The sequence below is a fragment of the Schistosoma haematobium genome, chromosome ZW, assembly GCF_000699445.3.
Source record: "Schistosoma haematobium chromosome ZW, whole genome shotgun sequence".
NCBI classification, from domain to species: Eukaryota; Metazoa; Platyhelminthes; class Trematoda; order Strigeidida; family Schistosomatidae; genus Schistosoma; species Schistosoma haematobium.
In genome coordinates, this window is record NC_067195.1 from 3,082,588 (window position 1) to 3,104,903 (window position 22,316).

At 35.9% G+C, this 22,316-nt stretch overlaps 1 protein-coding gene across 1 annotated transcript in view; it reads right to left on the bottom strand.

The window, feature by feature from the left end:
* ZSWIM5 (Zinc finger SWIM domain-containing protein 5) overlaps window positions 1–13,140 on the bottom strand; it is a 56,091-nt gene extending 42,951 nt beyond the window's left edge. The window contains exons 1-3 of the mRNA XM_051208568.1: window positions 12,637–13,140; window positions 12,511–12,604; window positions 12,349–12,476 (exon numbers count right to left, since the gene is read on the bottom strand). Of these exons, the coding sequence (XP_051070152.1) occupies window positions 12,349–12,476; window positions 12,511–12,604; window positions 12,637–12,988 (574 nt within the window). The 5' untranslated portion in view covers window positions 12,989–13,140. The remainder of the gene's footprint in view (window positions 1–12,348; window positions 12,477–12,510; window positions 12,605–12,636) is intronic.
* Window positions 13,141–22,316: the final 9,176 nt, after the last annotated feature.

The window sequence follows — 22,316 nt, forward strand, 5'->3', positions numbered from 1 at the left end:
AATCAGTTGCTTATATCAAGGCATTTACACCTCAACGGATAAAGCATACAACAAATTAATATGACTAGAATTGATCGCATAGCTAAGTATTAAGATTGGACAACATAAATTAATTAACAAACAACATAAAGTTGATACAATGAACGCTATGAGTAATTGTTATTCAGTTTACATAATTTCTTTTATTAAATAAATGAAATGTATGGAAGAAAAATGAGACTGAATAATAATTGTCTAACTGAGACCGGTTTTCTTTCTAATGGACTAGATACAGAGAGATTAGGAAAAAGAATCTATCCTTAAGCTCATTTTTCATAACATACGTTATATATATCTCACTAGGTTTATTAGAGATGGAAAAAACAAACAACTATGATCTCAATTGGGATGCCATTGAAAATAATAGAGGAAAACACAACTGTTTTGCCCTAGTATGGAACTCTTCAACAGTGCACACTCATTGGCAGGAATGGAACACATGACCTCCTATACTAGAGCGAAACAGTTATTCAATGCTCCCCAGCTTTCATTGTTACCACAAATGAAATTAAACTGCGATATCACCTGAAACCACTTTAACTAAATGATTCATTTATCATATCAGTCAATCAGTTATGACCAAAGAATACCTTGGTGCATGACTATGCTGGCTTAAGTTGCAATATCAAATTAACAAGATGTATGGTAAAAGAGATTGAGATAAAATGGTAGCAACGGTAATGAGAAAGACTTCACCTTGGGAATATAGTGCAGAAAGACTGGGGTGGGAAGGCATGTGTGAGAAGATACTAAAATTTAAGTTTGAAGAAAAGATAAATTGAAGAGTGAATGGGCATTTCTGCCACTATAACTGATTCAGAGACATATCAATTGAAATCTCTGGCCACTGATTACAGCTATCTTGCAGACCCCAACCAGTTAGTCTTTATTTCTAGAATGACTTGGGGCAACAGTTAATAATTTCATACTGACGTCACATTCCGTTTTAGACTCTCGTAACTATTCTCCAAGCTACTCCTATTCCAACAAACACCATCCATCGATGTAATTGGTGATTAGTTATACGTAACACATGTCCCAACTACCTGACTTATTAATTCATATTTAGATAAATAACTTGTTACAGCCAATCAACATCCACGACCTCGCCCCCTGCGAGATTCGAACCCAGGACCTACTGGTTTCGCGCGCGAGCACTTAACCACTAACAGTACGATTATTAGTAAATAAACAAACATGCACGCATTCGCACACATGAACCAATTGACACACACACACACACAGAGAGAGAGAAATTATTCAAAAAGGAAGTATTGAACAATTTTACGGTTAAAGGGATGAAGTGGGAAGAAAAGATGTAAAGAAATAAATACCTTAACATATGTAATAAACATTTTAATAACACATGATTCATTCATATACTTAGATGAAAGATTAGGAGAAACAAGCATAAACTTAAAATTTAATTTTTTTAACGCTAACATTATGTGCATTGTTGTTGCCACTATTATAACATACAATAGGATTGATTGAATATTGTCTATTGAATTTAGATATAGCTGTAGTCTAAAAGTAACATGCTCACTCTAAAAACTTGATGTAACTCAACTCTACCTCTACCAAGTATAAATATATAGACTAATTACACTATAGTTACTCGGCTGTCCAAACTAAATGACGTACAACAGTGTTCGCATAGGAAACCAATTACTAGGTGAAATTTGAGTATTTTCTTTTCTTTAATCTACTCTAAGATTTGGAGTTTCTAGTTTATAATGCTGAAAGCATCGTAATTGTAGATTACCACTCTTTCAGGTTATTAATCATTTACCCACTTATATCATTGTTCATGACTAAAACAGTCTTAAATACTTGACATAATTATCAACGTTCATTTGTATGTTGAAGACAGATTATTTCAATTTATATTTGTTAACGAACTAACGAGACCGATCGCCTAAAAACACATTGATTTCAAAACAATGGTCCACGTGGGCTACAGGATCATGAGAGAAATGACGTTTGAACTTATTCTTGGTCATGAAACTACATCTAACGTTATTCTACTGTCTTGTAGACTAGACATCTGGGTCAAAGTCTCGGAGAGTGGTGTTCCAGGAAAGCTACCTGGTGCGGTAAGGGTTAGGTTGGAGCATGTGTATTTTAGTTCTCTTTTGTACCAATGTTCATATATTTACTAATGCTAAACATTCTGACTGTCACCCAGTTTTCTTATCAGCTCATCATTACTACCACCGTTCCACCAACTTTTATATAGAGCAATCTAAGCAGTATTAGTTCTCACGCAAAAGGTATGGCACAAAGTGGACTGGTGGTGATGTTCGACTTTCAGACAATAAATCACAGGTTGCAACATCACAGCATCAATAACTTTGCTTTGGGTAACCGGATAGTAGTAGTAGTAGTATCAACTCTCACATTTGAAGTGTAGCTTGAGATCAGGAACGAGAATCTGTAAATCCTAAACCAACTAACAAAAATTAGTGCACATTTTTGCAACACATAGGATAAAAACGTTTTACGAATGAATGTTGGTAATACATTCTACATTGTCCCTAAATGCCCAGGTACGACCGATAGTACGGAGGGCCTGCTCTTCCTCCGGAAATGCTCTTACATGGCCATGTGCATAAAACCACTGCCAGGGAAGTCCTACTCACTGCCTTTTCGCGGCATCACTGTTGTTTACAAAATTCAGAGGACGATAAGTGAATGTCTGACGCTTTAACCGGGTTGGCCGATATGGAGGATCCACCTAGGGGAGTTTCAAAACCCTGATTACAAACCAATGGTGCACATGGGCTCCAGTATCCTGAAGGAACAAATGGTGTATGAACCTATTGTTGGTCACCAGTTATCATGGAACTGCATCTTATTACGTTGCTTCATTGTCTTGTAAATTACACATTTATGTCGAAGGCTTCGAGTGTTGCTCCCTAAAGAAACCATCTTTTTCGAACTGGTCACCCAAGTAGTATCAAGTGACTTTTGTGGTCCATATGTATTCAGTGCCCCTTTGTACTAATATTTATATGTTGAAATAATATTCTACATTTGTTAGTGAAAATAAATCATTTTCAAGTACTATATATATTACCAATATTAAGAGGCTCTATGAATTATTCAATATTTATCTCATTTCTAGTGGAGTAAACATTATTTATAAATGAAGTGATAAATTCTCAAGAGAAATAATGGTATAGAATATAGTTTTGATGGGACTATAATTAATTAGATTTAAGATTAAAAAAAAATAATTGAATTCTAGCATTATAACTAATGTTAGTTCGTGATGAAAACGTTAACTCTAATCCTTAACATTAACTTTTAACTTTAAACTGATGATTCCAATTCCTTATACTAGTAGTTGATCGAAATTTCTCAAAACCAATTTAGGATCACTTAAAAATCGTTCAGAAATTATAGTTTTAACACTGGACGACCGTTTCAACCTATTTCGGGACTCTTCAGCAGTGTGCATCCACGATTCTACCTCGCGAGATTCGAGTCTAAGACCTATAGGTCTACAAAAAAAACTGTTAATCATTATGTTAACTGTTTTCACAACAACAACAAAAGATTTTTTTAAACATGTACAAAACAGTAGCACGTGAATAGAAAATTCAACAAAGCAATATATAATTCAATAAATGTCCTATCAAATATTGAACATATGTTTTAAGGACGGACAAATTGAGATGTACAGGCATGTGTTCTTTTCCTCGCTATTTTATTTATTTAAATACATAGATATTAGTACAAAGAAGCACCAAATACATATGCGCCGCTACATAAATCATTCGATTTTTGTGAGGGCTGTGATACTGCCCGGGTGCCTAAACTGAAGCAGGTAGTTTTATTAGGGGGCCACACCCGGAGCCTTCAATCTGAAGGTCTGATTCACAAGTTAGTGGAGCAACGTAACGAGATGCAGTTCCATGGTAACTGGTGACCAATAATTGGTTCATACACCATTTGTTCCTTCAGGATACTGGAGCCCATGTACACCATTGGTTTGTAATCAGGGTTTTGAAACTCCCCTAGGTGGACTCTCCATGTCCACGAACCCGGTGAAAGCGCCGGACGTTCGCTTTTCGTTCTCTCAATTTCGTAAACAACACCCCCATCACGAAAAGGCAGTGAGTAGGACTTCACTGACAGAGGCTATATACGCGTGGCCATGTGAGAGCATTTCGAAAGAGAGAGCGGACTCTCCCTACTCTCGGCCGTACCAGGGGCATTTGGGAGCTATTTTCTTGCCATAAAATATAAGATTTATTAAAACAGAATAATAATGATGATAACAAGAATAAGATATTGAGATTATTATATATAAGTGTGATTCACTAATATAACTATGATAAAACTGGAGGAAAAAAAACCATTAATACTATTTATATTTGATACTTTTATACGGTAGATAAAAACCGAGATGAACTAAGAAGAGGGAAATAGGAATCATTGTAAACAATTAATCTGTATACACATCTATTTATGGTTAGTTTTATTTTTATTTTTTTTAAAACATCACTTAAAAGTGTAAAATGCAATATATACATTCTGTACTATTTCTCGCTTTTCAATGATACCTCCTCTATTACCATGTGTACATATAAATAAATAAAAGGTATCATATCCTTCACAATTGGACGAATAAAAATAAGCATAAATTTAAGCTGATTTACACATATATACTATAAAATGATTGATTTATCAACTGTTATGTTTACCTTATTGAGAAGATATATACAGGGGTGATTTTATAGCTTATATACATATATATATGTAGTCAGTTGAAGAATTAATTATGTAATCAGATAGTATTGGTTATTGTTTTATCCAAGTTTAATGTTTATCAGCACATTGTAATCATTCAAGTCTATGTTTATTATCAATTCTTATGGAGAGAATATCACTGATTAAAAGTTCATTAATCAACAGATTTAATTTTTTCTACTATTACTACTACTACTGCTGCTACTAATACTAATGCCCCCAAATGCCCTGGTATGGCCGAGAGTGGGGTGGACCTGCCCTCCCTCTCGAAATGCTCTCACATAGCCACGCGTATATAGCCTCTGCCAGTGAAGTCCTACTCACTACCTTCTCGCGGCATCACTGTTGTTTACAAAATTCAGAGGACGAAAAGCGAATATTCGGCGCCTTAACCGGATTCCAAACCAATGGTGCACATGGGCTCCAGTATCCTGCGGGAACAAATGGCGTGTGAACCAACCGTTGGTCACCGGCTACCATGGGACTGCATCTCCTCACCATCCTCCACTGCCTTGTGGGCTAGACCTTTAGGTCGAAGGCTCGGGGTGTGGCCCCGTAGGAAAACCACCTGCTTCGGTCTGGGCATCCGGGCAGTATCCCAGCCCTCACACAAATCGAATCGAATGATTAATACTAATACTGTTACTACTTTTAACTACTCTACGATTTGTTTTGATAATTTTATTTTCCTGTGTGTTAATTTAGCATAGTAACTTTAACTAATTCACATATATATATGTGTGTGAGGATATTTTACATTGCATATAACTGACTTAATGATTAAAAAATGTAATTCACTAAATTACACTTTAAATATCTAAAAAATAAACAATGTACTAAGAGTTCCCCTTTAAAACATTAAACCGGTTAATTTATTGAATGATAAATTATACAAATTACAAGTAGATATTAGTTGTAAAATTGTGTGAAAGAAAAAAAAACAAAATAAGAATAGGTTTCATTTTCCGTAATATGTATGTATAAACGGAGATTAGTTTCTCATGACTATATATACACACAAATGAGAAAATAAATCATGAAAGAACAATGTTTGCTTTCAATCTATTGATTTCACGTACACCTATGTATGTATATATGTATACAAGCATAGATACATGAATGGGTATAATATATCACTATATAACACTATATGACTATGTGATAATAGTACAGTCATCAAGTGATTGATTCCCTCTGAGGACATTTTTGCTGAATATTAATTCGCTATAAATAAAAATAGGAATTCATACAAGTAAATCAGTTAGTAACAACGTAGAACTTCCTACGTACGTACATCAGTTCGAGTTGCCACACCACATTAGCACAGAGATGCAGTCGTCGATTCAAATCCCGTAGTGATAGAGGCGGTAAGAGTATAAGCAGTAATCGAAAACATTAGGGTTTCAAGATATTATTCAAGGAGTATAATCTAGTGAAATAAATTTGGGAAGAGAAAAAAGAGACAAGGAGGAATTAGGAGATTAGAATTCGGGAGAACACAAAGAGTGGATGCACCTGCGCCATTGCAAACGATTTTGAGCCATGTCGTTCAGGGTCTCTAACCAACGGTTGCTATCATCTCGCGGTCCCCAACCAGGTAGTCTACACCTACCAACAAGACTCAGTTCACTTGTCAGTGATTTCATGGACTTGAGCCATGTTTTGGTCTGACTGCCCCTACATTTCTTTCAACCTACTGCTATACCATGAAACATCGCACGTCGAGGCAATCGGTCGTTGGGTATACGCAACACGTGTCCCAGCCATCTCAACTGATGAAGTTTCTTTACTTCATCAATTGATTTGCCATCCTTACCTAGTACCCGTTTCCTAACAACTGCGTTACTTATTCGATGGTCCCAGGATATACGAGCAATGTTTCGAAGACACCTATGATCAAATACTAGTGACCTACGAATAAATTGTCATCATTATTGTTATGAGTTGTGCATATTTTATTGACAACTTCAACCATTTACAACGATATTAACGCTGATTCCAATCAGGTAGTCTGTATTTGCTGACATAGCTTAGTTTAAAAGTCAATGACTTTATGGGTTAATGCTAATTAGTTTGACGGCCTCTAGCTTTCTTAAAACTATAAATGAATGTCGAGGTAGAGTGATTTGGATATGTAATGCATATCCCAACTACTTCAGTTTTATTTGCTAGGCTTTAGGTCACACTAAGTCTGAGGGTTATTGTTACTATTAGGCTACATAGGTGGAACGGGATTAGAAAACTGAGAATTAGCTGTTGAAAAACGAATGTTTTAATTACCGAACCATCACATATATGGAGAGGAAGTAAGTAACTACTGAATATTTATCATACTCTATTAACAAACTTTTTAGTTCTATGTGTCTACAATATTAAACATCACTGATATAGAATAAAGAATTTGATTAGTCCTAGGATTCATCAATCTAAAACTAGTAATTAATGACAGCCGAATGTTTAATTTCTTATTGGCTAGCAAGTGATGGTGAATAGAGAAGATGACCTTTGTTATAAGCTTGAATTAATCATTCCACAAACATTTAAGAAATAATATGAAGACAGTTGTTTGACTTTATAATGTAATACTTTGGACAACATATGCATACACCTTACTGAAATCGAACATTTACGATGTAGCTTTACTAATGGTTTAGATGATCGATTTCAATCAACCTTTAATACACGATACTATTTACAAACAAAAAAACACAAATTATATAATGCACAAAAATATGTCCGTCTCAGAGACACTAACTTAGGGTACGATCACTGATGTGCGTATATACTGTACCTAGATGCTGTTGTTTTAACACAGTGCTGAGGAGTAGTTTTTTTCCCCACTAATACATTCTATTCAATGTTTAGTGATTAACAAAAGATAAAATAGTAAACAAAAAAAATGAATATAGGTCACGAAGTGAATATTGTCTATTTTAGATCATCACCAAAATAATAAAACGGATATGTACACGTGATATATTTACATATATACGCATATTAAACATAATCGAATTGTTTACTACCTAAAGACCCCCAACAACCACAACCACAACAACAACAACAACAACAAAATGGTAAAAATGTATATATGATTATTTGCCAGCATTACTAACAGGAGGAATGAAGACATTATTAACCGTTTAAAAGATGAATTGCAAAATTAGTTCAATTCAAGTCTAATGATGTTAAGTGTAGAATGTATTAATGAAGAATGGAATAAAAACACAAATGAAGTAGTATACAGACAACACAGAGCAAGTATGTAGGAATCTATCCGTGTCTAATAATATATGTATATATATATATATATATATATATATATATAAGACAATGATCATGGTAGAACAAATTCTAAACTAGGAATATTAGGAATGTTAGACTAATCAATAATACCATAGATATATATATATATATAGAATTTAGAGCAAATACACAGACACATAGATACATATTAAGAAAAGATAAAACAATTAAGCAATTTAGAAAAGAAAGAAAATTACAAATACAATTATTTTACGCTTAAATTACGTATAATGATGGTACATTAGGAAAAGACAAAAACAGACTGACGCAGTAGTTTAAAGGCATGGAAGAAGAATAGGAATGGCAATGTATTCCCATAAGGTGTAAACTTCAGATGTTTTTTAAGAAAACAAAAACTCTCTTCATTAATATTATTATTATTATTATTACTATTGAACAAAGACTAATTTACTATACACAAAAATTGATATTAATGACCGCCATTATAAGTATTTTATTTAAATTGATATTAAGATTTCCTGCCTATAGCATAATTTCTAGAGGTTATATCATGAAATCAATAAAAAGAGTTGGAAATCTTAGAAATGCATCATGTATATACCTACAGTTTGATAATTATACCGACACATGCCACAGTCAGTTATAACGTAAGACCAGGCATATATATATATATATATATATATATATATATATATATATATATATATATATATATATATATATATATATATATATATATATATATATATATATATATATATATATATATATATATGCACTGGTCCAAGTTGATACACCTCATTAGCACGACACGATGAACACCGGGTTCATAGTAGTTAACTCAATGGTGGTAATATATAAAAGAAAGATTGCAATAAGGATATAATACAGGAAGAAAGAATTAGTTCGTAGAAAGAAAGATATGAAATGATTTTAATCTCATAGTATAAGGGAAGACAGAGAGTGTATACACCGACGCTATTGTGATCGATTCTGAGCCATGTCACCAAGAGTCTCCAACCATTAGTTACGATAGTCACGCGGACCACAACCAAGCAGTCTGCATCTACCAACCTGACTAAGACTAGAAGTCAGTGACTTCAAGCACTGATGCAACATTTTGGTTTGACTGCCCCTAACTTTCTTCCAACCGTCTTCAACACTAGTCAGCATTGCGCGTCGTGGTAATCGGTGTTCAGGCATACGTAACACGTGGCCCAACCATCTCAGTCGATGAAGATTCCCAACCTCATCAACTGATTCGCCATCATTCCCTAATACCCTGCTGTCTGACCTCCCTATTACTTACCCAGTGACCCCAGCAGATGCGAGCAATATTTCTAAGACATCTGTGATCCAATACTAGTAGCTTACAAGCATCTTCTACTCTTAATGGCCATGTTTCGCAGCCGTAAATTAAAACAGAACGAAATGCCGCACAGTATACTCGTCCCTTAGTTGCCACAGGTCACTGACTTGTTGTTTTTATACTTTCACTTAAAAAGCTTAACCTTACTTATCGAGTTAGGGTAATGTAAGATCGCATAATATAACGAACCTATTTTTCCGACCAAAATATATATACAAACATACACTGTGCTGATAAATTCATACGAAATCTACAGCTACTCATGAACCATGTGCAACGTGAGACATATGTACATTGTTTTGAGTTTTTGCGTTTTATATAAGTACAAAGGGAAAAAAATAAAAAGATAGAAAGCAAAAGAATCTAAATCCCAGCAGTGATGGTAGTAGAAAATCAAACGATTAGTACTTCTCCTGATACCATTATTACTCTTACTACTTCGGCATTTATTGTGATAACTTCATATCGTTGTGTTGAAGGGGGTGTGAAACTTGAGCCGATGCACATATGTGTCAGATTTCATGTCGTTTAAGACCAATAGTTGTTGAGAGACCTGACCAATAAGTATGTACCTACTAACCTGGCTTAAGTCAAAAGTTAGTGAGTTCAAGGTTTGAAACCATACTTAGTTTGACCGCTCTCACCCTTTCTTGAAGCAACGCTTTCGATAACGACCACCATAGGTCGGAGTAGGCGATGGTTGAATATTTATAACACATACTTCAGTCGATAAAGATTCACAGACTAATTAACTAATTTACAATTTTCACCAAGTTTCTTAATTTCACTAAGTTATATTTCCTTGAATCATATATTCGATGCCTGGCCTTTCTCTAAATCACTCATACTATTACTATTCTGGAACTTGACCTGACAATTTCATTCCTCTGTGCTAATAGGGCATAGCAACTCGAGGCGATGTTCACATATTATTCTAGATTAACTTGGAATAAAATTTTAATTCATACACGATTCTTCCTTCAAGAGCATTCTTGATCTGAAATCAGAGATAAAGCGCTGTTGTGATTGCTGTGGCAAAATAAACGTGTTCATACTAGAGCACTGTTAGAGTTTAAGTGCATGTTTCAAAGGGAGTGACGGTATATCTATTGATTCTTCTATGTAACTAATGGTAGTATGGACTGCCCCCAAAAGCCCTGGTACTGCCGAGGGTGGAGCGAGTTAGATCTACATCTCGAAATGCTCTTACATGGCCATGTGCATGAAACTACTGCCAGGGAAGTCCTACTTACTGCCTTCTCGCGGCATCACTGTTGTTTACAAAATCCAGAGGACGATAAGTGAATGTCTGATGCTTTAACCGGGTTGGCCGATATGGAGGATCCACCTAGGGAAGTTGGAAAATCCTCATTCCAAACCAATGGTGCACATGGGCTCCAGTACCCTGAAGGAACAAACGACGTATGTGCCAATTATTGGTCACCGGCTACCATGAGATTGCATCTCCTTACGTTGCTCCACTACCTTGTGGACTATACCTTTAGATCGAAGACTCGGGGTGTGGCCACCTGAGAAAACCATATGCTTCGGTTTGGGCACCCCGAGCAGTACCACAGCCAAAACACAAATCAAGTGACTTGTGTGGCGCATGTGTTCGGTGCCCCTTTTTACCAACATTTGTGTTCAAATAAATGAATAGTACGGACTACTTATATCTATTACTGATCCGATGTCAGTAATTAGCAGGTGAAACATCATTTAATAGTATAGTTACTACTTTCTAGGAATGATTGGCTGCCAAAATATAGTTACAGAAAAGTTATATTTGCTGGGCTGTTGTGTCAAAAGCCTTACATCAGTCTCTTCATGTTTTTGTATGCTCACTTGAATGACGAAGTTCCCTGCTAATACGACAGTATATGAGCGTCTGGCCCCTTGAGGGCGGTAGAGAATACTTATGATAACCAATCTATAATGTCATTTGGATCGAAATTAGCAGGAGTATAAACAAAGAATATTACTAGTTTAAAATGAACATAGCGATTTTTCCTAGTTCTTAAGACAAACAGCTGAACAGCACAAACGTAACTAATAGTGAGAATAGGTTTAGAAATGAAATTTTTACTTCAAAACTCAGTACTACATCAACACCTGGAAAATCACAAAAGATTGCTAAAGTATCTTTAGGCACCTGGAAGTACTTAGAAGTATAGAAATGAGATCCTTGTACTTAGTTATGTCGCCCTGAAGTGACACTTACATTTTTACCACGAACATAAAAAGTTTAGTGTCAGTTACAGGTATCTCTTTAAACGATGAGTGGATTTGGAACATACGTTGGATAAACGCTCTTGAAGTACGATACGTACAGCTGTAGGAATGTATCTAATTTAATAAAATAAAGACCCCCTGAGTGTCGACTTTGAAGATGACAATGATCTTGCAAATAATGTCTCATTTTTTCCTTTACATTAACTTGACTTTAAGACAGTGGGGTTGGCTAACAGACTTCAAAATGACAATACACAGCTCTTTAGGACTTGAAATTATTTGTGGGTAAAGGTATTATTGACCCCTCGATTATCTTCTGAAAATGTATGAAGGAGATAAACGTACACCGATAGAATTCGTATCGATTAGTTAAAAACTAGCTACACTGATGATATAAGGAATGATTGTCGTATAGATTCAAAGAAAATTTAAATACTACAGTCACTGAAACGAAGTCAAGAACCTTTGATAAGAAAGGTATGATCTACTTTGTGCCCTAACAATACTTATTTCATAATTCTGAATAAACTTTAGAATCTCATTTAAGAAACAATTCACTAGTTTCAAAATATATAAAATTAAATTAGTCTTAATACATAAACTGTTGGTTCTATGTTATGACATGAGTTTCAAATAATTAGTGGCAAGCAACGTTAAATTTAAAGGCCTTGAACGAATGTTATTACCTGAAATAGGTGAACGATAATCCACGAGATGGGGCTGTCTTATTCGGAACAAGGCGAGAGCAACAACATGAGGACACCATGACAACCCTTTATTACCACAGTCGCAGCAAACCGATATTATTTTGCATCTACACTTAATTCGTAAAGATAAATTCAAATCACCTGTCAAAAGTTATAGAAACTTTAAATTTGTTTCCTTCCGTTTCGGAAATGCATGTTGTAGGCTGTTGCCGCACAGATCCAGTCAAGTGAAATCCTGTAAATTATAAGATTTCGTAAGCAACATACCGATCTGAATAACATTTTCCACATAGTTATTCAGGAAGTATTCGAGTCCTTGATAATATGGAATCTTGTCACGGGTTTTATCAGTCTTCGAGTGAAAGGATGCATATGTATAAATATCACTATCCCTTTGAGGAAAAGAGTAGTAAATGATTTTCTCCTGTACAGGTTCTGGTATGTGAACCAACATGCGTTCCACATATTCAAACGGTAGATATTCAGCTACAACTCTAGCACTGAGGTCAAGTAGTGAGTTGATTAAGTTTCCCTTATGATGGATCCGTGAGCATCCTCCTTCCAACCTGCGAAGTTTAAAGGATGATGGAGAATCACAGGTTGATAATTTATGCTTCATATCAACGAGGCATGTGAAGCAACAAAAGATGGTAAGACAACCGCCTAGACCCTAACTTGACGGTTGTTCAAAGCCCGCACATCCCAAACATTCGCTCAGCTGATTGGGGAAAGTCGCACAGTCAAACAAACAAACCACGTTTACTTGTGAACGACTCAAGGTAAGTCTATCATTCAATGTTTTCAGCGCGTATATGGTATTTAACAGTCTTATGTTATGTCATTTGTAATTTTGTACTGGAGATTGCTTGGGTGACGTAAACATCAAGCGTGTATCGAGCCAGTATTCAAAAAGCTAGCTTCTGTCATACTACGGTAATTTATTGTTTCTTATGTACTTAACTTGTAATCATAATGAGCTTAGTGCTTGAATCCCTATTAACTTTTATGTTTGTATAACGTCGGTCGTTGACAGGTTTGTACAACCAGATTGCTAAACTCCGTGGATAGCATACCTGTAGGGAGCGACCTGTGTATGGTAGACAGATTTAATTTGATTTGGATTGATAGCCTGTAATATTAATAACGGTTGGTTACCTCCAAATTGATCCGAGTGTGTCGGAATACGGAGCTATGACTATGCTTTGGGGAAGAGGTTAACTCTGGTTAACAGTGCGACGACATAGTCGGTAGTCGCCTGATAAGTAATTTATTCAGAGGTAGTAAATGATCATCGAGTGAGTCCGTGAATTTTTGTCCTAGCAGACAAGTGGCAAGTGAAGTACGTTTAGCAGATTGTTTCCCATTATACGCCAACATGATTTATTATAGCTTCAACATAAACATTTGTAACTTCGACAGAGTGTAACCGCTGACTAATTCTCGCCTTTCATAATAACTTCGTTCGCTCCATAAGAATTTACAACCTTCACTAAATATGCCTCTTCTTTTCGTGTCCTTGTAGTTTCACACACATACGTCTTGTGTTAGTTTGCCTATATCTGTACATTTATTATTTTATCCAATGCCTGCCTTCTTGGTCACACAGTACGTTGTCATTTTTGGGTTATGTTAACGCATGTAACAGACAGGAAAGCTTTTAATATCTCTGCTCCCCTTACAGTGTACTTCATAAATGGAAGTTTGAAACATGCTTTTCCGAAACTACTCGTATTCAATCGCCATCTCTACGTTGTATTGACTCAATCGACAGAATGTATACAAAGTTAGGTAAGATTTATACTTCATATATTCCATTATCGTTCGGTAACAGTATAATGATACTGGAGCAAACTAGTTTGGGTTCGGTCAGTCTTTCGTCATAAGTTAGCTGACATATTACATAAACCAGCTTAATTGATGTTCTTGTAATCTTTCCTGAGAACTCATCTTCGATTAGAGAGGAACTCGCTGTTGTACGCAGTACCTGAGTTTTAGCCGGACTAGAACGATGTATAAAGCCAGAAAATCTTTTCACATGAAAGTGGATGAAAGCCAAAAGTAACGACCAAAGGGTTCTATTGTACGGTAGCACGCAGAAGTTTTTAGTCCAGGCTAGTAAATACATCTAGATCATTGTGTCCGAACAACGAACAGTTCATTACTAGTCATTGTGTCTGCATCTCTACCTCGATAACCAATATGTACTTTTGGTTGTTAGAATTATGTAAAATAATGCCGGACTCCTCAGCAGCGCTCGTCCACGATACCGCATGCGAGACTCGAACTCAGGACCTTCGGTCTCGCGCTGAAGCAGCCCATACCATGATGAAATGGCCATCCATTGCTTCCAGGTTTTCAGTGGTGATCTAGCTTATATCGACTCATGAATTCAACTGTTAAAATTACCACATTCTCCACAAACTGCCATTTTGATAATAACTAGGAATTTCTGAAATACTGCAGAACCAGTTGAGCACAAGCGAACGTATTGTCTTTGGGATTCGTAATCAGTGAGTAATTAAGTACAAAGGAATTCTTGTTTTGTACAAATGCCACATCCGCCACAGCTTACTTGAGAATCAAAATTTCTGCAATCAACTGTATTTCTTACCCTTAGGTCCATCGTGTCTGTTTGGCAATGTATTGGATTACACTCTGGATTACCTAGAGTATACTCATTAGTATTAGGATTAACAACTGATACTGAAACAGATTCGTAGAATTATTAATTGCTTTGGTACTAGTGCTACTATAATAATAGAAATAATCTTAAAATTTTAGACCTATCATGGTGTGACTACCTAATCTATAAGATCTCAGGTGGAAGTTATATTGTTCTATATACTGACTCATTCTACATGACCATCAACAATACGTCGTTTAGCATTTTTGAAGAACACATCTGAACTGGGAAGAGAGTAATATATTTGATACGAAAGGCAAGAGGCAATGTGACCATGCCTGCATGATCGACACAACCCATTTCGATTGAATCTTTCCGCATTCACAATCACGGACCTTTTCCAAATGCTACATGTTAAATATCAATGTTCTCAGTAATTATATGTCGAGCTTCCAGAATTGTGTGGTTATTAATTAATGCCACTACAGACTGACCTGGTTCCTTGTGACGCATTAGGTCGTTGTGACGAGCTCTTATATGAACCACAGATTTATTGGCCTGTTTTAGCAGACCTTCCATAGATTATTGAAAAGAAGTCCTTCCATAAAATTATTTCATTTAATCAATTTTATCATTTTTTCTTTCGAGTACAATCTAGTAATTCTTCATTGAAAACCTTTCTATGCTTTCTCCGGGTCTTTGAACTTTTTAGCAGTAATAGAAATGACGTTTGTTTTTAAAGTTTTGAAATCTGCTGCTTGCAAATGAGGATGAAGGGACTTTGAAGTTGTGAGTAATTTTCTCCCCTTGGACTCCGTAGTCAGCAATCTATTAAACACCTCATTAGAATCGTTTCCAGTAGTCAATAAAGAAAGTTGACCCTGAAACATTCTTAACTCTTCTACATATAGTATAGACGGTCCAGACTCAATGATGAGAAATCCATAACTTATAGTTGAAGATCTATTATCTCTGATCAACAGACTACAACATCCAAGAATAGAAGGGTTATGACCAGTTATACTCAAAATGGAAACTTCGGTAAGCATAATAGTAGCGTCAGAACTTAATGATCTAATCTTACCAACCAAAATAATGGACTTATTACTGCTAGTTTCAACTATAAAATCATGAATAGCACCACTGGACAGATATGATCGTTTCTGAATATAAAGTGAATTATTGTTGGTTGTAAATATGGATAATATATGATCATTAGAACTAACCTAATTAATAGGATCCGAATGATAAAATTTAGTATTGCCTGTGGTAAAATTTACAGCAGTTTTACAAAGCGCCTATATGTGTCCAAATGTACCAGATTCAGAGTATTTAGCATTAAGAAATACACATGAATTACATGAAAGAAATTGGTCATAGGACAAAATTTTACTGAACTTTTGCTTAATTTTATAACCTGCTTTGAGATTCCTCAATAGATTTGTATCCGCATTGAATTGAAATGATTAATTTGTATAGACATTTCTAGGGTTCTGACTATATCGTTCATTTTTTGTGTCACTCTTCATATCTTTATTGTTGTGACTTTAAGTCCAGCTAGTTGTCACGTGATTTATTCGCCAATCGAAATGTGACTTATTCACTCCCGTACTGTATTAAACCAATGACGTTCGACCGGTCTGATCAGCCTAGCGTACTTATTGGTCCTTTGTTCGCCTAACCCGTCCACTTGAGTCCAGAACACCAATAACAGCTTCCATTATGCGAATCATTTATTTCAGACATACCTGGTTTATATACCAGCTAAACAAACTGCACCGCATAATAAAATTAGAAATAACATTTATACAATATAAAGCCAAATGTGGCCGTGAACGTGGGAGACTGTAATCAGTAAACTGAACATAAGAACAGTAGATTGTACAATAATAATCTATAGGTCAAAATGAAGCTTATAATAAGATGAATATAAATATACACAATGTAGTTACTGAATAGTTATACAATAATAATATGTAGATAATATTAGATCGCTAATAGTTCTCAGAAGTTACTCGTAATTTGATCATCGCTAGCATACAACACCTCCCCTTTTATGAAGATCCGAAGTTTAGATCCTGATTTTAAAAAAATTGTCTTTAACTTTAAATTCTTGAACATTATCCTCCCCAACGAAATAATGTTAGATCCTCATATCTCAAATTTACAATAAGTATGACTTCATTTAAAACATTTCTCATATTGAATGAAGATGCACTAGAAATGATTAGATGGTGATGATGAACGACATTTGATTTGAAGTTATTACGGTTTGATTCTTTTCAAACACTTTCCTCCAATTCATTAAGAATTTCATTGGTGGGTAAAGTGTCACTAAGAAAATCAGCATCTAACAAAATGGGGTTAGATTTTGAGCCATAATTTGATTCAGCTGATATAGCTAACCCATTTTTATAAGAAATTTGATCGAAATTATGTGAATCATTATGAGAACCCATATCTGGTAAATTGACATGAGAAATCGGACAAGAAGTTAGCTCATTATAAGCTTCTGTCTCTCATTAATTTTCGGTTTTATTTTGCACAATTGCGTTCGTCGTACTGCTCCAGTTATTTTCTGGGTATAAGTATCGACCAATATCACTCCTGGTTGGAGTTTATTTTCAGAGTTAAACAGAGCCACTAGTGCTTCGTTTAATTCTGGATCCAGGGCTTCATCTACATGATCTTTTGTTTCTTGATCATCTGGTACTGTCACAGCTTCTTGTGCATTTAGCAAGATATTGTCTTGCTGTGAGCCGGGTAATTTACCAATATTACAACTTGCTTCAGGTATAAACAGATTTAAACCCTCTACAGGTCATGCTTCTGAAATGTCCATTACTGTACCATTGTCTGCATCATAAATGGATTCCTTATTTTTTGGTTGAGTGAAAAGTCTGCCTAAAACTGCTTTAAGTAGTTGCTGTTGAAAGGCTAACATCTGCTGGTAATGTTGCTGTTGGTTCTGTAATTATAACTGCGACTGTTCTAAAGAAATTTCCATTTTTACTGCTAATAATAATAAAAATATTGACTCCAAAACCCATAGGCAACTATTATAGCTTGTTTCTTTCCAAAACCTACTTCACCAATTGTGGTATATTTTTTCCGCAAAATCCCCCTCGTTAATTTGTTGTGTACGTTCTCTCGTTGTTCGGGTCCTTTCTAATTCCATTATCTGATTCAAGCAATATATTTAATGGTATATCCTGCTTTATATCACTTCCTGTCTCCCACTTTTATCTTGCCGGCTGTATCTGGTCTGCATGTCGTACCCATATCTTCATAGGTAACTTCCCTTTTTTTGGGATCATGATGCTTAACTTCCAGGTTGGCTTTACTCCCTGAAAAATTTCTTGCTATTACCACTTGTTGAATTGCTGTTCCATTCATTTATTTTTGCGGAGGCTGTTTCCAGGTTATTGTTTCATTTGTTCTATAGGTATTCTAAACCTTCTTCCAAAAATTGCTTCTCCTGGACTTTATTGATTATTGGTTGCTGGGTTGGTGTTGCGCTCTAGGTTAGTAAAAATCTTTGAATCATATTTTCTATTGTTCCTTTTCCCTCGGCTTTAAGTAGTGCTATTTTAAGCGTGTTCACAAACCCCTCGACTAAACCGTTAAACTGCGGTGTCTTCATATGCCTAACGGCATTGGCGATTCAGACCTTCGAAAATTCAGCAGAGGTAAACTGTGGTCCATTATCTGACGCCAATATATCTGGACACCCAAAGCAGCTGAATAATTGTCTCAGGTTTTCGATAGTAGCTTTTGTTGTGACAGGCTTCATGTAGTGGACCTTTGGCCATTTGGAGAATGCATCAGAGAACACCAAGAACTGTTTCCCGTTTATGGGACCGGCGAAATCTACATGCACTGTCGACCACGGATTTGTCGGTGTTCCCCAGCTCTGCATTTCTGTCTTGCGAGGTGCCTTGATGGCTTTTGCACACGTGGAACATCTCGCAACATATTCTTCGACTTGGGCATTAATATTCCGCCAATATCACCCGTGTCACACCTGCGTGTACAGCATGCAGTTCTAACACCACCTTGCGGCCTAAATTTGTGGATACAACAACTCGATTTTTAAACATCAGGCACCCCACCACAATGGATAGGTAGCATATTGTTCAATGTTTTTGTTGTCCATATGAGCGAGCCAACCATGTTAGAGGTAACTAACAATCCGCTTCAGCTTGTCGTTTTCTTGAGTATGGCGTTTAACATCTTCAGTGGATAACGGTGGTGATTTTATAGTAACTTGTAGTATTTGGTGAATATCCTCTTCCAGCGATATTGTTGCAATAATAGAATCTTCGCTTTCCTGCTTCTGATTCTCAATTAGTCGAGATAAAGCATCAGCTTTTTCAAACTTTTCAGTTGATTTATATAGAATTTAGAAATCATAAGCAAGTAATTTAATAGCCCAGCGTTGCAATAGATTCGCAGTATATGCAGGAATACCTGACTTCAACCCAAATAAAGATAAAAGCGTCTTATAATCCGTTGGATGTGTAAATCGACGACCATAAATAGTTTTATGAATTTTCTTTACTGCAAAAACTAATCCTTCTTTCTCAATCTAACTATATTTTCGCTCAGCTGAGTCAAGAGTTCGGGATATATGAGCAATCGGCTTTTCTTTACCATCAAATAAAGATGGCTGAAAACAGCTTCAATTCCATAGCTGGAATATGTAAGATATAACATTTATATCCTTAGAGCTTCGCACGACCAATGATCTTAAAGCTAAGTTCATCGCAAGAACGATTCTAAATTTGAAGCAGTATTATAGGACACTTCACTAAGTGCATTTTTCCAGCTATATAACTTAAAGTTAATCCATGCCCTGGGTTGGTTTACAATTAACAGATCATGTTGTAGAATCCAAACTACGGTTTGGACTGAAGAATAGCCTTTCAGGTAGGTTAGACACGCGCCCTTGCCCGTCAAAATCAAAACAAGTAATCGGGTAAATAGCGGTTCTATAATTCATCATAAATTTAAATGTACATCGTTACCTAAACAATTATTACCACCCGGCTATTCAACCAATAATTGTTGAACCAACCAAATCTAAATTACAATAAATAAAGAAGTTGATAAAAGATGCGGGAAAAATTACCAGTCACAACGAATGAACGCTATTCTATCCTGACTGGATAGAACACGCACAAAAGGAGGAGCAAATCAATATGGCTGCCGCCAAGGACAAGTATCAAGTAAAACAACATAAATGCAGTTCTGGAAGAAACACAAAAATTTAGTGAAGGTGTAAGAAAAATAAAAACTATAATACAAAATACAAATATTAACAATTCAAATGTAATCAAAAGACTAACAATGTACAACTAAGGGAATCAATAGAAACAAAGTGCAAGTGTGTACATGGACGGATTTTCACACACACAAAACATTCAAAACGGATCTTACACATGTACTCACAAAGCCAGTTACAACTGACTGCGATATTACATAACATTACTAAGATCTTGTAATATGGGATTGTGTCTGAAGGCTTACCGAATTTAGTGAAGGCTGTATATATATCGTCCGATATATAAAAGCACATCACACTTCGCTTTCTATCAATAAATCTGTGAGACATAAGTAACATCACAATACTGTGAAGGTTTTCAGAGAGCATTTCGATACCATTTGAGTACTTAAATAACCCTTTAAGAGTAATGTTTCTTACAGTTTTGACGAGTGCATGGGTCGTGCGTTTACGACAGTGATTTTAAGGTTTATATTTTAAACTTGTTTTCAAGATACAACCTACAATGATGCAACTCCAGTGACTTAATAATATACTCCGGGTTACAAAATTACCCAACTGGGCCCGGTACTCACACTACAGAACAATCAGCCAACAGGCGATCTCCTAATAACCATCAACTGGCCTCTCCTTTCCATGAGTTGTCAACCGCTATCCACACTCTTGTTGTCCACTTTCACATCCTGACTATAATGGTCCATTGGTTAATTTCTTTTCATTTTATCATAAGGATTCCGTGTCAAAGCATATTTTGTGATATAATTAAATGATTTTCACCTTCAGTTTCCCTTCCTAATTTTCTTCCCAGGTGCTAGCCAGTTGGTTCCCAGCCATAGTAAATTATTGCTGATGATCTCTGGCTAATGGACGCGGAGCGACATACACAGGTAACTAAATATATGTACATGTGTATTTTTGATTATTGTGTTGGGAGACTCTCACCTTTCAGCTGAGTGCAATATCACTGTTTTAACGTTGTTGTTGATAATTCTTTGGTCTTCAGTAACAGTTCTTTTAATTCCCAGATGTTCTTCAATTGTAGGAATACTTTTCTTGCTTTAAAAATTCTTGCTGTAGCGGTAAACATATCTTCAAAATCAATGGCTTTGCCAGTCTACGATATTTGCGGCTGACCTCACTAGTTTTACTGAACTCACCTGGCTGTAAGCATTTGGTCACGCATCCACACCGAATCACTAGTGGGTACGCCATTCTACACACCTCTTTCAACCATTAGTCAGCTTAGAACAAACGTTCCCCAACAGACCGATAGCCTTCCAAATATATCTTTGAACTTCATTTCTAACTTCTGATTTGGTTGGGTTGGCATACTTCAATCACAAAGACGTTACTGGTTAAGGTGTTGTCAAACTTCGAATAATTGTGGCATTTTTTTAGTGAGTTCACATCTATATCCGATCATCCTTGTTTATCGACGAAACTACCGAGTAACTAAAAGTTTACAACTCTTGGAGAGATTCATCAACAGTTCCTATTTGGCCTGTTTGTTGCGCCATAACTCTGAATCTCACTTTCCCCCTTGTGAATGTTGAGGAGTGGCAATTTACGAGCATGATCAAATTGTCATATATGTTATGTTATTTATTGCAGTAAAAACGTTTAATTTCTGGATGAAAAACGGGCCTAACAGTTCAGGAGCAGTATTGTTGACGAGTATTAAATTTAGGTTATACCCGGGAGGTTAGTATCGCCGACGATTGCATACCGCTTGTAGTCTGCCAAACGCCCAATGTTGTGGGACACTGTTATACCAACACCACGGAGTGACAAAGCTAATGATATGCTTTAGTTCGATTTTTTTCCGTTTATAGTGTATATCCGTCCATAAAAAAAGAAGCGATAACAGCAAGTGCCCAAAAGTATTCGGATGTCTCATAAAACATACTATGCATTTATCATATTCTTCTGACTGGTTTTTCTATAAAGTCTGTCATTTCGATATTGGTAAGCTAGTGATTCATGCTAGGTACTGTGCTTGTTTGGATAGTATATGGAGCGAAGTATTAACGAATTTCTTAG